Here is a 19,590-nt window from a genome sequence, read left to right on the forward strand (position 1 = left end):
AACGGGCCTTCTGCTGCAGGCACGTGGGAGACCAAAGGGAAATACGAAGCGGGCAGGTTAGGAAATGTAGTGGAGGTGGGAGAGAAGGATGACATTTCTTGTGGCAAGACATGCTTTGAAGTAATTACCAGCAGTCCAAACAGCCAGCAGCTCTTTTGGCTACGTCAGAACAAAATCAATTAGGAGCTTTAAAAATGCATCGGGCTCTTATTCCCTAGAGCATCAAGAATAAGAAGTAGCCTCGGAAGGAGAGCGGCAGCATTTCCAAGCACCGTGCACCCTATGACCCTTCCCCAGATCCTCAGACCCCACAAACGGTGTGACCAGCAGAGGGAGCATCGTTAATACCGTCCCAGTCACACACGCTTTGGGATGAGAGCACGGAGGAAGACCCACAGTTTGATTTCATGTGTCTCTAAAGCCTGAGGACAAGTTCAACAGAAGCAGGAGAAAGGAGTGAAGGTGAATGTGGAAAAAGGGGAGTCCTGCAGGCACTCAGGGCTCCTGACACAAATCTCCCCCTTCCAGAGCTGCCTCTCCCAACACTCGGAGCTATCCAAAACTGCAAGTCACATCAAGAAAGGGACCAGGGCTGTGGCTTCCCTGCTCCAGCTTGCAATACTGCAGTCTCACACTGCACACTCAACACGTGGTGACGCTGAGTCATGACACCACGCTTGCACAGACCGTTTGAGGACAATGAGAGCTTAACCTAATTTTGTCCCTTTGTTTGTCCTCTGCACACAGATCAATCAGTTCCACTCCCTGCCTTCACATCCCCCTGCATCCAGTGCCTGATACATTATTAACACTGTAAATACAAATAAAGCTCACTCTTCCCCTCCTCTGGGAGGGCTCTAAAGTCCTTCTGGGTTGTCCAGCTCCCACCCAGCCTGCATCCTCTCTCAAGTATCTTCATTGCCAGAATACGTTCTTACCCTTCCCAAATGTACCCATGCATTGTCCTCGCTCCCTCTTATCAGAGCTGCCTGCAACAAATCCTCTCACACAATGAGGATTGCAGATTTGCTTACAAGCTGGTGCTGTTTTCCATTTCTGCTCCTCTGTGCATCTCTTTTCTCTCTGGACACTTGCAGGGGTCAAGCAGTACAGCACCAGTCTGCCACAGCCATCTGGATGAGCCGCAGAGGCTGCCTGCAGCCCCAACCCTGGCTGGCAAAGCCTGGGAGTCTGCAGTGTGCTCCCCTTTGAGCCTTTCCCAACCTCTACAGTCTGGGGGATTGTGTTTTCTAACCTCTGATCACTGCCAAAGCCCTCAGATCCTGGTGGGACTCCCTACCACTACCCAGTATCTTTCTGGAGCAAATCAATAGCAGAGATTAAAACCCAAAAAGGAAAGAGTAAGTGAAATGAGAGTGGGGTTTAGTTTCATAAATATATATGAGTAGAACAAGAGCAACGAAGTGCTTCTTTCTGGTGGGCTGAGAATCAACTCGAGCCTGAGTCTCCAGGGTAAAACAGGAGCGAAGTAAATGACAACACGAACACCCACTTAGCATTCGTGCTTCATATCCCTGCTCTGAGCCTCAGCAGCTCCAGGAATGCTCCTGTTAAACACTCTAATGCTCCCAGTCACCAGTGATCTGGACTGGTTATTTTCTAAACAGATTCCCCCCTTCCCCTCCACCCCTCCCAAGCCCCAGGAGATCCCATAAGCCCAAGACAAAAGCAGTTTAGAAGAGGTGTTTCGACCTCTTCTGGCTATACAATATCCATGGCTGGCTCCATTTCCCTAATTGTTTCATACTGACCTTGAGGATATTCTGGCCATTAAATGACTCCCGCTCCTTGAAAGATGATTTACCAGGCATTGTGTTGTTTCGTTCTTCAGCTGTAGAGAGAAAAGCCACCAGCAGAATGAGCTTCAGATGGGAGAACTCTGTGTGCTGTACTTCACCCCCCACTCTGTCCCTCCCCAAAGTCAGCTGCCAGCTAATAAACCATCTTTGCCCAGTTCTCAGTGCAAATAAAAACCATTTCCACTTGGATTTTAGGAGGAAAAGGGCTGGAGCTGGTGCCCCTATGGGGATCACCTCTGTTATTACCTGGAGGAAAGGCCCCAAATCACAGCTCCTGCCAGGGTGACTCTGTAGGGCTGACTGCTCAGTGTAACACACCTGCTTCTCCCTGGCTTGTTTTCATCCCTCATCCTGCCATGGCAGGGTGTGAGACAGCACTTGCATGGCCTGGAACAGCCCCAGATCCCAGGCTGAGGCGCCAGCACAGCGCCAGGCAGGATGGGGACAGCCCTGACACAAACCTGTGCTGCCTGCACCCTGTGTGTGCTGTGGATGCTTCTGTGGGGTGGGCACACAGCCACACACACAGAGAGACATTCAGAACACCAACCCAGGCCTACAGCAGCTGCCAAAAGCCTACATGTGAGATCCATTTCCCCAGAGCACAGCTGGGTTTTTATATAATCCCCAAGTACATGATCTGTGCCTTCCACAGCACCTCTGCCTCCCTCAGTGAATATATTCAGTATTTCTTTTTCATCTCCATCATTAACTGTGAAGTCCCCCTCACATCCAGCTTGCTGTTCAGATCCTGTATGGAATACAAAGAGACTCCTATGGCTGCCTGAGGAATGCGTTCTCCCCATTGTGTCTGAATGCCTCTCGTGCCTCATGGGGCTGTGCAGAACACAGCCTGAGGATGCCAGACCAGCTGCCCATGTGCAGGGCCACAGCAGCACTCTGGGGTCACATTTCCAGGGCTCTCAAACTGAGCCCTATCTTTACAGGGTTTCTACACCCTGGGTGTGCTTGTTTGAGTTCAGCAGCAGTCAGAGCCAAAACCTGCCCAGAAGACAATGGCACAAATCACCTGCTGTTATCACTGTCCCTGCAGAGATTCAGAGAGGCAACAACTAAAGAATTCCTGACACAACCTATCGCAGTGCACAGGGGCCAGAGCACACATGTTTGCACATGGAGAACCAGGCTGTAACACATTGCCCCTCCCCAAGGATGATGCTTTTAGGGCTGCTTTGCAAAGTAATGTGATCAGAGTGATGCTAGAGACAGCTCAGAGCAGACAATCTTTTGGCAGAGACAGTAGACGCCATACACTCAAGAATAGCTCACATTCAGCTTCGCATCACATTCATCTGTCTGCATCTGATTTAAGGAGAAAGACAATGGTATCATTTTCCTAAAGAAATGGGCAGTCTCTAAGTTAACCAAAGAGGATTATGTTTTCATCTTGTTTGAAGGTCAGCACAACACATGGAGATGTTACCCAGTTTCAATTTAACACTGGGACACAGAGTGCCCAAGATCTCACCTCCATGAGGAGTGGCTCAGGTCACCTGCTCTGTTCAGCCTGAAGGAGACTGAGAGGACACCTCATCAGGATCTGCAGCTTCCTCACAAAGGGCAGTGCAGGAGCAGCTCTGATCTCTGTGACCAGGGACAGGACCCAGGGGCACTGCTGGAGCTGTGCCAGGGGAGGTTGGATATTGGGAAAAGGTTCCTTGCCCAGAGGGAACACTGACCAGGCTCCCCAGAAAATGGTCAGAGCTCCAGGAGTGTTTGGACAATGCTCTCAGGCACAGGGTGGGATTGTTGGGGTGTCCTGGGCAGGGTCAGGAGCTGGGCTGGATGATCCTTGTGGGTCCCTTCCCACTCAGGACATTCTATGATTCTACTTGAACATATTTTTCCCTAGCAGTGCTACAGGGTGCCAAGGTTTTGAATCTATGACTTTTGTTCATTGCTTTATTTTCTTCTGGGTTTTATCTGCAGACATCTCCCCCCCAGCCCTGTAAGTAAGAAAACCACACTGAAAAAGCAAAAAAAAGCATCTGCTGAGCAAAAGGACTACTTTAAATGCATTGAGCAGCAAGGATGAAGGCTCTGTACGTACTTGGATCTTTCCTGAAGAGAGTGTTCATGACTGTGGCATGCAGCTTCACCCTGTCCCACTCTTTAAGCATCAGGCCAGAGGCCACAAAGCGCTCCACCAGCTGATCAGCCAGCACCTGCAACCTGGGAAGCAAAGGGAAAGAACAGGGCCACATGAAACAAGGAGCCTCTGCAGCACCAGCTCTGGGCATTCCAGCCAGAAGGGCAGCAAGTGTGAAATGAAGTCTCTGCCTGCACACAGGAAAGGGAGCCAGTCCCTGTTGGAAAGCGAGCAGAGGCATCAGCATTCAGCTCTAATGCAAAAAGTTCTGAGTGTTGCACAAAGCTTCCTCTGTGATCGCTTCTGCTGCAAATATTCCAGGAGGAAGGGCAGATTTAGCACAGCACAGAGCTCACTCACAGTGACAGATGTTACTGGGAGCTGAAGGATGCATCTTCCTACTGCCAGGAAACACAATGTGACTCTCCTTGCAAATGCTAAAATCTGCACACCCGCAGGGGCCTGGGCACCTTGGCTCCCAGGATGTGCTCAGGGATTGCTGCAGCCTGGCTCCTCTCTGCCCCAAATAACCAACCCAGCCCTGGGCTTGTCTGGGAACGTGGTGACAGGGCCACAAACCCTGCCAGCACATCCTGGTGAGCACTCCAGCTTTGGAGCTACTGAGCAAGCAAAATCCAAGGACTCATTCCCACCTTTGTGTCTGGCCCTGACTCTCAGGATCTGAGGGCAGACCCAGCCTAGGACAGGGATCAGAGCACTGTGCTCATGTCTAAGGAGCTGAAGGAGCTTCCAGGCTGCTGCTGTGCCAAAAAATCTCTGCAGTGCCTGATTCTTACCAAAGGTGGAGAGGATATGACACAATGAGAGCTTCCCGTCTCTGAAAACAAGGCCAGAGGGTACTCAGCCTGTGCAGAAGAATCTGAGCTTCCCCCAGCACGTCCCAGGGATCAGAAGCTTTCTGCTCTGAGGTCCCACCATGGTGTCTGAGCTGTGGCAGAGCATGGCCTGTCCCCAGAGCCTGGGGCTGCCAGCTCTGACCCCACTGCTGCCTCTGGGCTGCCCCTCACGGGCTGCCAGCCCCCATGTGACCATTCCAAGACTCTCAAACTACCAATTGTCATGGCTTTTTACTATTTTCTGGCTTTACTTCAGTGATTTTTAAAATTAAGCAATGACAAAGATTAAATGAATATCATTACAGACAATACTAAAACAAATTAACAGAGAATAGCTCAAGTGAAAATGGTGCTTTATTACGTTATAAAGTTAATCAAGGAAATAAAACAAATTAGAATGAATTATAATGGAAATTATTTGCCATGTGGGAGGCATCAGAGCATGATCCCTCTTTCAGTCTGAGCCATTATATGTGCAGAAGGGCTTGCCAACCCCTAATTCTGTCTGCAGTTATGCAAGCTAAGTCAGGATAAATCAAATCTCCTGCTTTACAGCTTAAGCTGATCAAGATCATCCAAAGATCAGGAAGGAACTCCACCCCTCAGCCATGCCAGGGACTCCACAGAGCTAACAGGACATCTTGCATGAGACAGGAAGGCACACACCTCTCTCAGCACAGGCTGCAGCACTCTGATCCTGCACAGGAAGCCACGTGGCTGCTGCTCTCCTCTGGCATTGGCCTTGCAGCTCAGAAGCTGCTTCCCCACTTCCCTCAGCAAGGCACAGCAGCTTCAGGGAGCTGCTCAGCAATGACCTGTGTCACAGGCCAGAAAACAAAGCAGGGCTTTCTGGAGGCATCACCATTTGTCCTCTCTTTATAATCACTGCTGGTCTAACACAGTGTCTGCTGGAATCTCAAAGGAAGGAAAAGCTGCTCTCCATCAATACAAAAAATCCTTTTTTTCCCCTCTGCAAAGCTAAATGTTTTTCTGGATGCTTGCTAATAGCTAAGGAACTATATAAGGGGAGAAGTGCCAGGTAAATGATATCAGGAGAAGGTGCTTCACCCAGATAGTCATGGGGCACTGAACAGGGAATTGGCACTGGCCCCAGGGCTGCCAGAGCTCCAGGAGCACTTGGACACCACTCTCAGGGACAGAGTGGTGGTGTTGGGGTGTCCTGGCCAGAGCAAGGAGCTGGACTCAATGACCCTGACTGCTCCCTTCCAACTCAGCCTGTTCTGTGATTCTGGGAATTAATCTGCAGGTGAGGGCAGCACCAGCCTGGGCCAAGGATTAGAACTTCAAATTGCTTGGCCCTCTCTGAGCCTGCTGCTATGCAGAAAAGCAAATCAGGTGCTGTGGAAGAGAAGCCTGGCAGTTTGCAGTTTCCAGGTGCCATGCAAAGCACAAGGTCTGGTTTTGGTCAAAACCTCAGGTAACAGATCTCTGTGAAGGACAGTGGAGGCATCAGTCTCTTCTTGGGGGGTGCGAGTGCTGTTTTCAGTTTCAAGGCCAGGTGGTTTTGAAGACCTCACTTCCCTCCCCTGCCCAAAGCAGCTCTGCCAGCCCTGATGCACATCAGCACCTTCTCCAGCATTCTGCCCAAGTGTGTTCTCATCACACAGGGCACAGCTGGCATCTGAAACAGAGCAGGGTGCAAGTGCCAACAATTCCAGCTGTCCCCAGAGGCAGGCAGGCATCACTGTCAATTCAGGCCCTGCTTTATGCTCTGCAGGATTCCTCTCCCAGCTCCTGAGGCCGCAGATTTATTTTCAGATGTAACCAGACTGGCAAACATTGCACCTCAGAGAGAGCCAGAGCTTGGTGACTCAGGAGGAGAGGCCCAGAGCTGGTATTTTAGATGCTCTCTACAGCAAACCCACCAAAGGACATTTGGGTCATGCAGTGTCTGTCTCCATCTCATCTTTCCAAGTGCTCCTGCTCTTTCTCCCTGTGCTCTGGCCCTGGCTGATCTCTGCCTTGCCCTGCTTCCCCACCTGCCCCATTTGTTTTTATCTCACCTCTTCCAGGGTAGGACAGACTTCAAAGTGGAAGAGCCAAGAAAAGACTTCAATTCCTACTGCCTCTCAGCATTTTTCATTTTCCCCCTCATTTCCTTATCCCACTTCTGATCTCTGACTCCAACACAGCCTCCAAAGGGCCCCCCCTCAGCATCTCCTCAGCCCTGAGGGAAAGGATGTGCCAGCACACATCCCTTCCTCCCTGAGCCAGTCCCTGCTCACAGCCTCCCTCCTCCATGCTCCTCTGCTAGCTCCTGCTGTCCTCTGGCAATGGGAACACACAACAAAGGGCAGTGCTGGCAGGCAGAGAGGGCTGAGGCTCAGAGACAGCAGGTAAAGCTCTTTTGGCTACTCCTCTTCCCTGTTTCTGGCACCCAGCAGCACTGAGCACAACAGCTCTTGTGTTAATCACACAATCTACAGTGGTTTGGTTGGAAGAGGTGTTAAAGATCAGCTGCTTCCAAACCCTGCCATGGGCAGAGGCACCTTCCACCAGACCAGGGTGCTCCAAGCCCCACTTGTGCTTCCTCAGTCTGCCAGAAAGCACCAAGAGAAAAGCTGGTGCTGCTACTGGTTGCACAGTCCTTGTCAAAAACAAGATGAAGGAAAGTTGTCCAGACACTGGCACATCCTGGGCAGGGCTGTTTGCAGAGCTGAAGCCATCAGCCACAGTGGGGAACAGCACAAACACTGGAGCTGACACCAACCAGGCTTCAGGATCCTGCAGCAGCACCTCCAAAAGTCATTTCCCACCCAGCACCCATTCCAGGCTGCTGCAGACACACACACCAGCTCTGCAATCAGGTCATGCTCTTCTAAGGACCTTCTGGGCTAACTGGGTTTAAAGAATAATTAAGTGCTGCAGAATGGAACACACCAGGCTGTCCAGGTTAATCTGGACTGCAGGTTGGGAACCAGACAGCAGAGGCCAAATCCTCCTGCCTTCTAAGTCTTCTCAGGAGCATCTCCTTGGCCATCTGATCCCTGTGTGAGCTGTGACTCCATCACTCACCCTGACAGACTGCTGCAGAAACAAATAACATCCTTCAGCTGCAGTGAGTGAGTTAAAGAGCAAACACATCACTGCTTGACTGCTTCAGGAAGCAAGGATGACTTCATCTTGGTGACTGCTGGCCTGAGGACTGCCAGAACACCCACCAGCTCCAGAGGGCTTCCCTGGCACTCTGGGGAGGAAGGGAACACAGGAGCAGGGGGAACTCACCTGTCTGAGCCATCCTTCATGTGGACTTTGGCATAAAGGACATCTGTCATGGCAGGGTCATCGTTCATGTACTCCACTCCTGCTACCTCCACTGTCAGGGGCTGGCCTCCAGTAATTTGGCTAAAATTCAAGAAATCCCTGATGTTAAAAAGCAAAACATCACACCAGCTCTTGAAATGTAACACATAGTGCTCCTCGTGCACATACCAAATATTTGGGCTTACTAGGAGAATGAGATTAGATATTCCTTTTGCCACAGTGGGACCTAAATGTTATACAGAGCCTATGGGGCAGTGAACTCCACCCAGGAGTTCTTCTCTGTCCCCTATTTTTCAGCTTGTTAGCACTGCAAAAACCCAAACTCAAAAAGTCTCCCTAATTCCTAAAACTCAAAAGCCTATGGCTGCTGTTGCCTTGTCACCCTGAGTGGTAAAAGAATTTGAGCTCATACATTTGGTGTTTCAGACACACATTAAATCAACTTGTCAGTGTTCACAGTCCAGGCCAACATGGAGATCTCCCTCCACATGTCAGAAAACCCAGCAGAAGGAAATGGTCCAAGTTCTCATTCCAGAGAGGCTCCTGCCCCCCTGTGAAAAGAGCAACCATAAAGTCTCTGATTTTTGCTGGGAAAGGCACTTGATACAGAACACAGCTCTGAGTGCACCATCCAGCCAGGAAACAGAGCTGGTTTGAAATCAGCTCCAGCTCTTCATGCAGGATATAATATGCACTCCCACACCTGCAAACACCCTGCAGAGTGTACCTGCTTCCCAGCACTCTGCCTCCTTGCCTTTCCCAGCACAGCATCCTGGGGAGGCTGGTGCCACAGCCAGTGCTCCCTGTGAGTAAGTGAAGCCTTGTTTAACACCCAGGGCTCGTGCAAAGAACAGGGGGTGTCTGGGCAGGCAGATGTAACTAACACAAGGTAACAAGGTGAGTGTGACTTTGCTCTGACCTTGCTCACTCCTGTTCAGCTTTTGAGGTGCTCAGCAAAGATTCCCAAGTGAAATAAGCAGTGTGTTTTCCCTTCCCAGTACAGTTACTGGGAGGGAAACAGCACAAATGTACTATTATGGACACCAAACTAACAGCACTAAAGGTCAATATTCCAAAAAGGGTCAAAAAGGTCACAGCTACCTTCAGAGGGCACTGGTTGCACTTTAGAAAAGGAAATGAAAGCTAATGAAGGTTTATGTAGGTGGAAGGGAGCCTAATTAATTTTCCAAGTATATTTACTTGGGTGTGGAAGGGGAAATAAACTAAAGGTTACCTTCAAGTGTTGATTCCCCCTTCACTAAAGGAAACAGGGAGCAATGATTTTCTCGGCATCAGTTCAATCCACTTATGTGGAAGCTGGCACTTTCCAAATATTGCATTTAGAGCCTCCCCCTGGAAACACACTTGCATTTCTGTTCAACAGCTGAACTGAAGCCATCCTTTTAAAGGCAGAGGTATGAATTCTGGCCATGCATTAATTCCCACAGATATTAGCTGGCACAGCGTGGCCAATTCTTCATGCACCGAGGCAGCAAATGAATGAACGCGAAGGATCCGTGCTCTGTGTGCAAAGGCTTTGCAGAAATAAATAAATAAATAAACCACCCCCTCAGGCCATCTCCAATTACTAAGCTGACCAGAGATAAGCTAATTAAGGTGTCACTGGAGCACACTTGCAGCCAAAGCCCCAACATCTGCAGCTGGGTGTTAAGAGGCAGCGAGGCAGCCGCGCTCCCAGAGCAGCGCGGGCGCTTTCAGGCTGATCACCCACAGGGCTCCTGGTGGCTCCCCCCGCCCAGGAATGTGTGTCAAGGACACCTCAGCATCTGCTCTGAGGCAGGAGGGGAGTGCCAGAGCCAGAGCCCACTGCAGGCAGCGTGCAAAGGTAAGGGAGCCCAGCCCTCCCTCTGCTGCAGGCAGGAGACAGCAGCAAAAACCGTTCAGGCACAAAGAATGGGGATGCATGTGAGGAGGAGAAGGGAGCAGAGCAGGTTTTCAGGGAATGCTGAGGGTCTGAGCTGAGCTACAGATGCTGTAAGGCTCTCTGTGGCTGCTCAGTGATTTCTACTGCCCCATTTGAAACATTTCTAAATGTTTCAAAACATTTCTAAATTTTTCTCAATTTGTAGAGTTGGGAGAACACTACTGAGCTGCTCTTCTCTTCACTGTTCCTCATCAAGACAGAGTGCTGCTTTCCCCACTCTCCAGGCCTTGGTGATGACATCCCTCTACCACCACTTACTCCACAAAGTCCTCTTTGCACTGCTGCAGGAGGTCACAGGCTCTCTGGATCTCTTGTTCATTCAGGAGCACCAGCGTCCCGATAGTCAGGTGGAGCTTTGCAGGGTTCTGGAACAGGCTGCTGCTGACCCCGTGATCCTACAAATCAATCCATCACACAGAGGTGTCTTACCTCATCCACACACACCCTGCTCCACCACAGGGATAAACACCACAGAAAGCAGGTACCAAGTCACTGGCATCAATCCCTTTATCTCTGGTTGGGTTGGTAATGACTCAAAGTTGAAAACACCCCAGGCTTTGTGAGGAAGCAATCTCAGCCTGGCAGATGAGCTGCAGTCCCACCACAGAGTTTCCCTGCTCTTCCATCAGAGCTGCTCAACAGCAGCCTGAAGATCAGGACAGCAGGCTGTAACTTGGTACCCAAGACCTGCAACACTCACTTGTATGGGGTTTTTGGGAGGAGACTTCCACAGGTGTCGACACAGCATCTGCTACCAGCAATGAACTCAACACAAGCCAGCTCAGATTTAAAACTTCAATCCATTTCTTGTGCAATAAAACTGAGACCAGCTGTAGTGACAAGCTCTAAATGGTCTCTAAATCCTGTCTAAACACAGGTTACACCTCACAACAGAAGCACAGCTAATACCAGCTCTGATAATTATACTTTTCTGCTTCTCATACACCCTATAGTTTGCTGAGGTGAATTAAGTTTAAATTCCCTTTATAAGAAGAGCTGTGTGTTGTTGCTGGGGAGGAACTGCTCCCAGGTGGAGCAGCAGTTACATCCAGCTTTAAGAAACTTGCAATTCTGTTCTAGGATACTTATAAAAATACCTCAAGGATGGTTAACACACCCATATTAAAACAATTATTTCCACTTAGTGGCCACTTCCCATCAGCGCATTAAATAACCTCCAATTTTAACTCCAGAAGAAGCCAACCTGCCAGGCCATGGAAGCCTTTCTGCATCTGAAAAGAGTGCACCAGCTGAGAACAATAGCTTTCAAGTTTCTACTGTGCTCCAGAGTTTGAAATAAAACCTTTCAGACGTTTAAATGCTGCAGTATCTCAGCCTGTCAAGAGTTTCATGCCCCACATCTCGCTCAGCATTTTTCATGCCTAATGATCACATGCAGACCCTTCTCTACAACACAGCTTTTGGGCTGGATTAGGGACAAGGCAGGCTGCAAAAGAGAGGCCAGGAGCTTGCTCCAGCAGCCACAGCCTGGCAAACACCAGGGATGGCCCCATCTCATTTCTTCCTGCCTTCCCCTCCCTGCAGTAAAAGCTTTGTGGCTTCTTTAATTCATGCTGCTGTTCACATGCATGACAGGACATGATTCCTCTCTGTCAGCCTTTTTTCTCCTGTGATATCTGCAGTCAGAATATTTGGCCCTTCACAAAAAAACAGCTTGGGTAACAGAACCTGGGAGAAGGTTTGATTTAACCTTGCCACTGATAACCAGCCAAGGTCACAGAGTGCACAGATGAGGTACAGCAACACAGCCCTTTGCAGCTCAAAAAGCCAAAGCCTGCCCTCATTTTCTGCCCCAGCACAATTTGTGCTGTAAACATGACCCTGCCTCAAAAGCAGCATTTTCCCCTGAGGTTTTCAACACCTGAGTGTGGGCTGAGCTGACAAAGGATGGCACGTCACCTCCACGAGCCACACTGCTGCTGCTGGGGAGCTCAGCAGGGAAGGGCAGTGCACAGTGAGCAGGCCCAGACCTAGATAATCCTCCTGCTTTACTCCCTAGTATCTCAGGCAGCTCCTCAAAACCCTGCTTGCACTCCCTACTCTTTCACAGGCCAGCAGATCCCACTTCTCCCACACATAAAATAGATGCTGCGTCAGAGCTGGCTCTCCCTGGAGCAGCCAACGTTCCTGGGGGTGTCTGAGCAGCCCTTCCTGGCTGGATGCTGCTCACCAGGATGCAAAAAGGCTGGAACTCAATTACTCCAACCCCAGATCATGATGTGTGATCAGCAATCACTGAGTCACCTCAGGGGAACCTGCCCTGTTGTCTCTACAAAAATTTACTGTTCAAACCTGGGCTCTTTAGGATGTATTGAGAGGCAGGAAGAATAATCCCTTTATGCACTACCCATATGTGGTGACTGTGCTTTTTAGCTTGCCTCTCCCTAACACTGCCCTATCATGGTCAAAAAATCTCACCTCATTTCCACTCAGTCATTTTTTCTCCCTCCTGCTACCAAAGACTTCTACTTCTGCTCTCCCTCTTTAGAAGGAACATAGAAAGGGTTTTATCTGGGGTCTCCAACTCCTTGCAAAGCCCAAGCATGCTGTCCCTCCAAATGTAAGACCTTGTAGCAGGGAAACCCTAAATTACAACACACCTCAGCCCAGGGATCAAGCTCCTTAGCTCTTCCACTCTGGCCCTGCCCTCTCTACTGTTTTAGAGCTCCCAATGTTTGCAGACAGATTTATGTTTTTCAGGATTCTTTTCCTTAAGAGCAGGATGCTGCATGCCAGTTCTGTGCCCTGTGCCACCCTGATGCACAAACAAAGGAGTGAGCCAGGAAAACAGTATTTGCACAGGATTGACTGAGGAGCTACAGGCTCAAAAACCCCTCCCACTTTCTGTCCCTTCCACTCTGAGATAAAACACCTCACTAGCAAAGTTTGGTATTTACAGGTTGCCATATATGACAGCAATCATGTTTCTTTCCCTGCTACAGCTGCAGCCTGTTCAGTCTGCAAACACTGCACAGCTCTCCAAGACCCAACTGTGATTTTTCACTGCAAAGTCTCTTCCCTTTTCCACCTGCATGCTCAGACAGACATCTCAGCTCTCCTCACTCTGACTGTGAGAGAGAGGACACTTCCAAGGTCACCCAGCTGTCCAGACCTCCTACTGCACCACATCAGTGATGAGCCTGTCCAGGTGAGCCACCTCCCCATATTTACATTAAATTAGCCTAAAAGAACCTCCCCTCAGCCCTGCTTCATTTCCCTGCCAGCCCTGACTGCACAGCATGAACAACACCTGAAGTGTTCTGTGTTTCAGCACAAGGTTTATATTCTAAAAGCATTTAAAGACACACACAAAAAAACTTAGAAAGCAAATACCTACCAACAAAATGCTATAAAATATAAATGAATGGTTGTCATGGTAACTGCCTCAGAGAGAAACCGAGTCCCTCACAAATGCTCAATGGCCAGAAGAGATTCTCACACACACAACATACACAAACACCCCTGCTCCTTTCCCTTCCTTGCCACTATTATCCCTCATTCAAAGGCTGAAGTTCACCTCATTCTGTGATGTTTTGGACCAGGTAGAGAAACACCCCCCTTCTGTCACTGAAACCCATTCAGATTTCCTCAAGTATTCTGAGAAATCCCATTGCTTTGGACAAATCTATAAGCTCTTTTATTGCTCTGTGAGGCACAGTTTTGAATTACTGTTTTTCATTACTGATGTGCTTTCTAGCAGACCCTGCTGTGAGATAAAGTGGTATTAGAGTGGCATTACTGGCTGCAGGAGTGATTGAGGGAGGCACAGGGCTGCACTGCACTCCACAACTAACAGGAAGCAATAAATATACCTAGAAACCCTTCTGCTAATACCAGGAGAAGGAAGGGCAGAAAATAAAGCACTATATATTCCTAGGCCAAGCATATGCAACCCCCTGAATACCTGTTACTGACTGAGATCCACATTTCAAACTCAAAATTGCAACTCTAGAGCTGATGTAAGCAGTGCCAGGAACATTTCAGGCCCTTATGGGACTTGGAGCTGTCCAGACACAACAAAACCTGCAGGACAGACAGAAGGAAAGGCAGGAGGAGGAAAGATGAACATAGCCAGTGCTTGGTCTCAGCACTTCCCTGACCAAGTCTGGATTGCTGCAGTTTTCTGAGACAAGGAGCATGTGAAGGTTTGCAGGCAGCTCCTTCCAAAAGTGACTGACAGCACTTGAGGAATGCACAAAGTCTGTGAGCACGTTTGTAAGAGATGGCAGACAACCCCCCTCCCCCCAGAGATGCAAACTGACATTTAAGAGTAAACAAGAGACACAATGTGACAGACAAGACCAGGAGGGGTTTGGAGAGCAAGCAGGATCACCAGTGCAGGAGGGCTGCAGAGATGCAACCCACCAAGGAGGCAGGAAAATGAGGGCTCTGCAGGGAGAAGGGCTGGGCCTGGGTGAGCCTGGTGTGCTGCAGGACTGAAAACACTGGAGGAGAGCACAAACAGCAGCACTGCCTGCAAAGATGGTTAAACACACATCTTAGAAACTGAAAGGACTTAGAAAGGTCCTTGGAACACTCATCCAACAGCAAGGCAGCCAGAAGCCAGCAGGTGGTATGGGACAGACTGAGGTTACTGCAGCAGGCAAGGCCACAGGGAGGGACCACAGAGATCCACAGGACCTGCTGGCAGACAGCTGGAGGAGGAGGAGAATCAAATACATGGAGTCCAGGATGCCAAGCCTTCAGGCACAGCAGTGCAGGATCTCCAGGAAGGCCAGGTGAAAGGACTGCAGCAGCCATAAGCCCAGGCAGAAGGGGATAAAGGGCAGGAGAGAGCCCATGCTGAAATAAACAGCCTCACTCCAGAGCCAATGGCACAGGCAGCCCTTACACAGCCCTGTGCAGCCCCCAAAGAGCTGCTCCTCTCTTACTGTACCCTGGTGTGTCCCTGTACAGCCCTGTGCAGGCCACCAGCCCCTCTCTCACTGTACCCTGGTGTGTCCCACACAAAGCAGAAACCAACAGAGGGAGCCAGGCCATCACCGATGCCAGCCCCAGGTCCCAACTCTCTGTCCAGCCCACACCTTCCCAGGCTAATGTTTCCATGCCCCTGCCTGCAGGGCATTCCTTTAATCAAGGTGAGCTTTAAAGGTGAGCTTTAATAAAGGTAGTGCTGCTGGCTAATGAAGAGAGATCATCCTCCTAGCCTGAGGGAAAGGTTCTCCTGGCATTGCACTGGCTAATCCCTGGAACTGCTGGCCAATTTCAGCTGTATTTAATGTCAGGTGATAGAAAGCTCCTAAGGTGTCAAGGAATTAAACAGCTGGGAGGAGAACAGGGGCTTAAATCCTGACTGCCAGGAAAGACAAGACTGCACAGACAGCTCATTTCTGCTCTTGGAGATGAAACAGCTGACGTGCAAGTGACCATGAGAACTTGAGCAAGAACTCCTGTCTCCCCAGATGTCAGATAATTCACACCCATGGCATGAAGACATAGGAAACTAAACTTCTTAAGATGTGTTATGTGCAAGATTGTATTTTCACCTTAGCAAGGCACCAGAAGAAGTGATGGAGATGAAAGTGAAGAGAATCAGCCACAGAGCCCTGCAGTGTGCCTGCAATGCAACCTGCAGCAGTCACAGAGAGACCTCTCTCTTGCCTAGAGATGTCCTGCAGCAGACAGAGAGAACATGGCAATTTAATAACACCATTCTCTCTCCTCAGCCCAGCCCTGTGCACTGATACACCACTTCTGCCAGCCCAGAAGCACTAAAATAAACCAGGCAATGCAGAGCTTTCCCTTCATTTTCTTCATCATTTCCCTATGCCTAACTATTTCCTGCTCCTCCCAACACAAGATCTGAAGGCAAGTAGGAGTGCTGTCAGCACAAAGTCTCCTGGGGAAGAAGGGAAGTGATGAGATTTGCAGGATGGCATGTGCTACCAAGTCATCCTCACTCAGCTCTGGCAATGACACCCATCTTCCTGCACTGGCAGGAGCCAAAAGGAAAGTAAAACAGAAGCAGCAGCAAATTTTTGACCCTTCTTACCTAATTTCACGGTTATGTAAAAATCATATAAAATGTAGACAGGTCCACTACATTACTTAGTGACTTTCCTATTAAAAACAAAAAACCCCAAACCTCTTGAAACTTAGTGAATTGTTAGTAGAGACTTTTCTAGATGGGAGGATATCTAAGTAAACCATTCAACTTTTCAGAAAATTTCACAACAGCACTCAACAAACTCACAGCAGACCCACTGACTTAAAGTCTTCAAGAAAAATGCCAAAGAGCTCTGGCAATAAATGAAACAGGATTAGAGTGCTGTTCCATGGGGATCCCTACCTTAGAGCACTTGTGCAGCACCTCCTCCTTGAAGTGCAGGAAGCTCTGCTGGATGGCAGGCTGGTTGAGGGGCAGGGACAGGAAGTGTGTGAAGGGCTGTCTCCTGCGGAAGCTGTCCAGGAGCACCTCGAGCCGCGTCCGCGCAGAGATGACCCCGCTCCGCTGCTGCCCCGTGATCACTGCAGGCAAACACAGCAAAAACAGCCTCGCTGCTTCCCTGAAGCTCTCTGTTGTTAGTCCCAGCCTCCCAAGGAATCAAAACCCCCAGCCATGCACTGAGAAACCTGCCAGACTCCCTGCTTGGCTTAAAATGCCTGACGCGGCTGTGCTTTGCTCAGCAAAGACAGGGTGATGCCATCAGAAGCATCCCTCTGCTCTGAGGGCCCAAAAACCACTGAGAGCCACCAATTCAGGGACCCTTCAGATTTCTAGAGCATTATTTCAAGTTTTCAGATAGGCAGTCAGAGTGAAAATGCCATGGAAATCTATCAAGGATCAAATAACTGTTCTCTGTTATTTGTGCGTGCACTTCAAGGCACCAAACAGAGAACACTTGAGCTCAAAAGGAAAGAACAGCAAGGAGCAAAATTTCCTTGGCTTCCTATTATGCCATGTTTTCAACATCTCTCAACCTTCCTAACAATCCTCCACAGTTCTTGGGAAGAAGTCAAGACCCACTCCTTGAGAAGCAGCACTGTGTTCCTGTGCAGCATCACAGTGGGATCCTCCCAGCATTTCCTCCTCAGAGCTCTGTCATAAACATCCCTGTGCCAGAAATCTCTGGAGCACGCCCTAAGGAACCCTCCAAATACCCACTCTGGCAGAACCCACAAGGGTCAGCCCTGATGAGCAAGGTCTCCTGTCTTTTTAAATCCCTGGAAGTGATGAGAGGGAACATATGGTACAAGAAGCCCTGCTCTGACTGCTGGGCTCTAGTGCCAGCAGCAGAAAGTCATGAATGTCATCCCAACCCTTCTCATATTAAAGCGTGTGCAGATGTTTACTTTGCACACAGATAAACAAGCATTTCTCTGAATGCTTATTTCAGTTTCTTATTGATGGAATACTACTTTAAAAGCAAAACTAAAAACAAAAAATACAATACATTCAGGACCCAAGTTCTCAAGCCATTTAATGCCTAGAAGTGACTTTAAAAAAAACCCCAAACCTGACATTGTTTAATAAGGATTTATAGACAATAAAAATAAGCTGAGGAGAAAAGTGAAGTAACTTTCCCAGGGCCAAAAAGTGAGTCAGGGCTGTGTAAGAAGTAGGAATTAAAGGGAAAACACCTCCAGTACCCCCTCCCTGCTTAAACTGTGCTTATGCAAGAGCAGACAAAAGCACATCCATTTTGTGGATGTGGATTTACTCACCAATTTCTCCTTCCACTCCAGGCTTGGGAATGCTGATGGAGGTTCGAGTCTCTGTTTCTAGCCTCTTCTTGGTTTCCCCTTTCTTCCCAATGATGTACCTGGAGGCAGAAAGTGCAAGAGTCTCCCTCACACAGTGACACTGGGCCACTCTCCATCACGTGCGCCCAGCCCTGTAGCCTCTGTGCTGGAGGGATGCACACACCCAGCTCCACATGCAGGCACAGAGGTGATCCCCAGGACATCACACATGTCCAGCCTGGGACAATGCTGAGCTATGGCTCACAACTGCTTTAAGTTAAAATAAGTTGGTAGGGCCACAACAGCTCTGCCCACCACATCCTCTCCATCAGGTGGGTTATCTCTTTTCCCATTATCCCAGCTGAGGAAGAAATAAGGGCTCTTTTTCTGCTTTTTGCTTTGCTCAAGGTAGTCATTTGCCAGCATCCAAATACACAATGGACGACTTTTCCTTCTCTGTATTTCAGCAAAACTATCTAACTTATAAAACTGTCAAAAATAACTAGATAAAACTTTGAACACCACAGGTTCCCCAGTGAACAAGGGACTGGAGTCAATAGCCAATTCCAGTCATGTGTGCTTTCTCTGAAAGCTCCCACAAACTTCCCCCTGCCAGGCTGCTCGCTCCAGCTCTTCCTCCCCTCCCTTCTCCCAGCCTCCTTGATGCTTTTATGTTCAAGGGAAGAGATGTTCAAAGCCTCTCCTCCAGCCAGCAAGCACCACCTGCTGTCCCTCCCACGGGGCCGGTGAGGAGTCAAGCGAGGCCCAACCGCACTTCAAGGCATTGCCAATTTCCCCTTCCCCAGCGCTCCAACCCCGAGCACATCCCAGAGATCCAAACCTCCAAAAATAAATATTCTGTGCTCAACTTCTTCCCCAATAAGCCACAGGCTCACTTGTACAGGGGGCTGGGAACTTCCAGGCGGCTCTGGAAGCCTCGCTCGGTCTCCTCCACCACAAAGGCATCGCAGGGCTCATCCACACAATCACCGGGGCCTGCCAGGAAAACCGCATCAGAACCAGACCTCTGCCACCTTTGGCAGGGCTTTATGGAGGACAACAGCCTCCTTCCAGCCTTCTTTCAAGGTGAAATGAAGGAAGGAATGGGCTTCTCTCTGCTGTGGGTTACTGCTTTGTATTTATCACCTCACTACCAGAAATGACAGCTTCTAAATGCGGCTGGGAGGGAGGCGCAGGAAGCAGGTAGTTACAGGTCAGGGTTTTTCTCAGCTGGAGTTTGTGTAATTCCCACACAGTGGGAATGGTCTCTTCTGGCAGACAATCCAGAAATTTAAGGCTGCAGAAGAAGACAGAGGAAAGGTGAGGAGAGTTTTGGTCTGAGGGTTCAAGCCAGTGATTTAGAAACAGATGCACCTTTCGTCCGCAGGCTGTTGGGTTGTTCTCAGATCAAACAGAACACCCTGGAAGAATCCATGCTGCCTATTCCCTTTCCAACACAAGCAGGGAAGGATTTGAATGGAAAGCACCTGGTTAAAGCTTAGTGCAATCCACTGGAAGGCAAGGTGGGAGGAGAAACAGGACACAATGCCACAGCCCCATCTGAAAAGTAACACTGGAGCTTTTCTGTGCCCACGACAACTCACACACAACTACAGCAAAGATACAGGCAGAAAGACAAAAGAATACCAGGACAGGAAGAATTTTGTCATCAAAAGGCCAGTTTTAAAGGTACAAACATTGCAAGGACAGAGGGTCTTTAGCAAACAGCTGCCATGTCTGCAAATAAAGATGGTAAGGGAAAGAAAGAAACCTGGGAAAAACAGATCTACACAGCTCATCTGGCTTTCCCTTTTCCTGCAGTTCTTCCACAGTCAGCAGGAAAACAGA

At 49.3% G+C, this 19,590-nt stretch overlaps 1 protein-coding gene across 6 annotated transcripts in view; it reads right to left on the minus strand.

The window, feature by feature from the left end:
- ASCC1 (activating signal cointegrator 1 complex subunit 1) overlaps positions 1–19,590 on the minus strand; it is a 34,528-nt gene that overhangs the window by 12,984 nt on the left and 1,954 nt on the right. For all 6 annotated transcript variants that reach the window (XM_059477189.1, XM_059477191.1, XM_059477192.1 and 3 more), the window contains exons 3-9: positions 18,639–18,738; positions 17,725–17,822; positions 16,349–16,527; positions 10,276–10,412; positions 8,034–8,153; positions 3,892–4,013; positions 1,773–1,852 (exon numbers count right to left, since the gene is read on the minus strand). In XM_059477189.1, coding sequence (XP_059333172.1) covers positions 1,773–1,852; positions 3,892–4,013; positions 8,034–8,153; positions 10,276–10,412; positions 16,349–16,527; positions 17,725–17,822; positions 18,639–18,738 — 836 coding nt within the window. The remainder of the gene's footprint in view (positions 1–1,772; positions 1,853–3,891; positions 4,014–8,033; positions 8,154–10,275; positions 10,413–16,348; positions 16,528–17,724; positions 17,823–18,638; positions 18,739–19,590) is intronic.

Source organism: Ammospiza nelsoni, chromosome 8 (assembly GCF_027579445.1).
Source record: "Ammospiza nelsoni isolate bAmmNel1 chromosome 8, bAmmNel1.pri, whole genome shotgun sequence".
NCBI lineage: Eukaryota > Metazoa > Chordata > Aves > Passeriformes > Passerellidae > Ammospiza > Ammospiza nelsoni.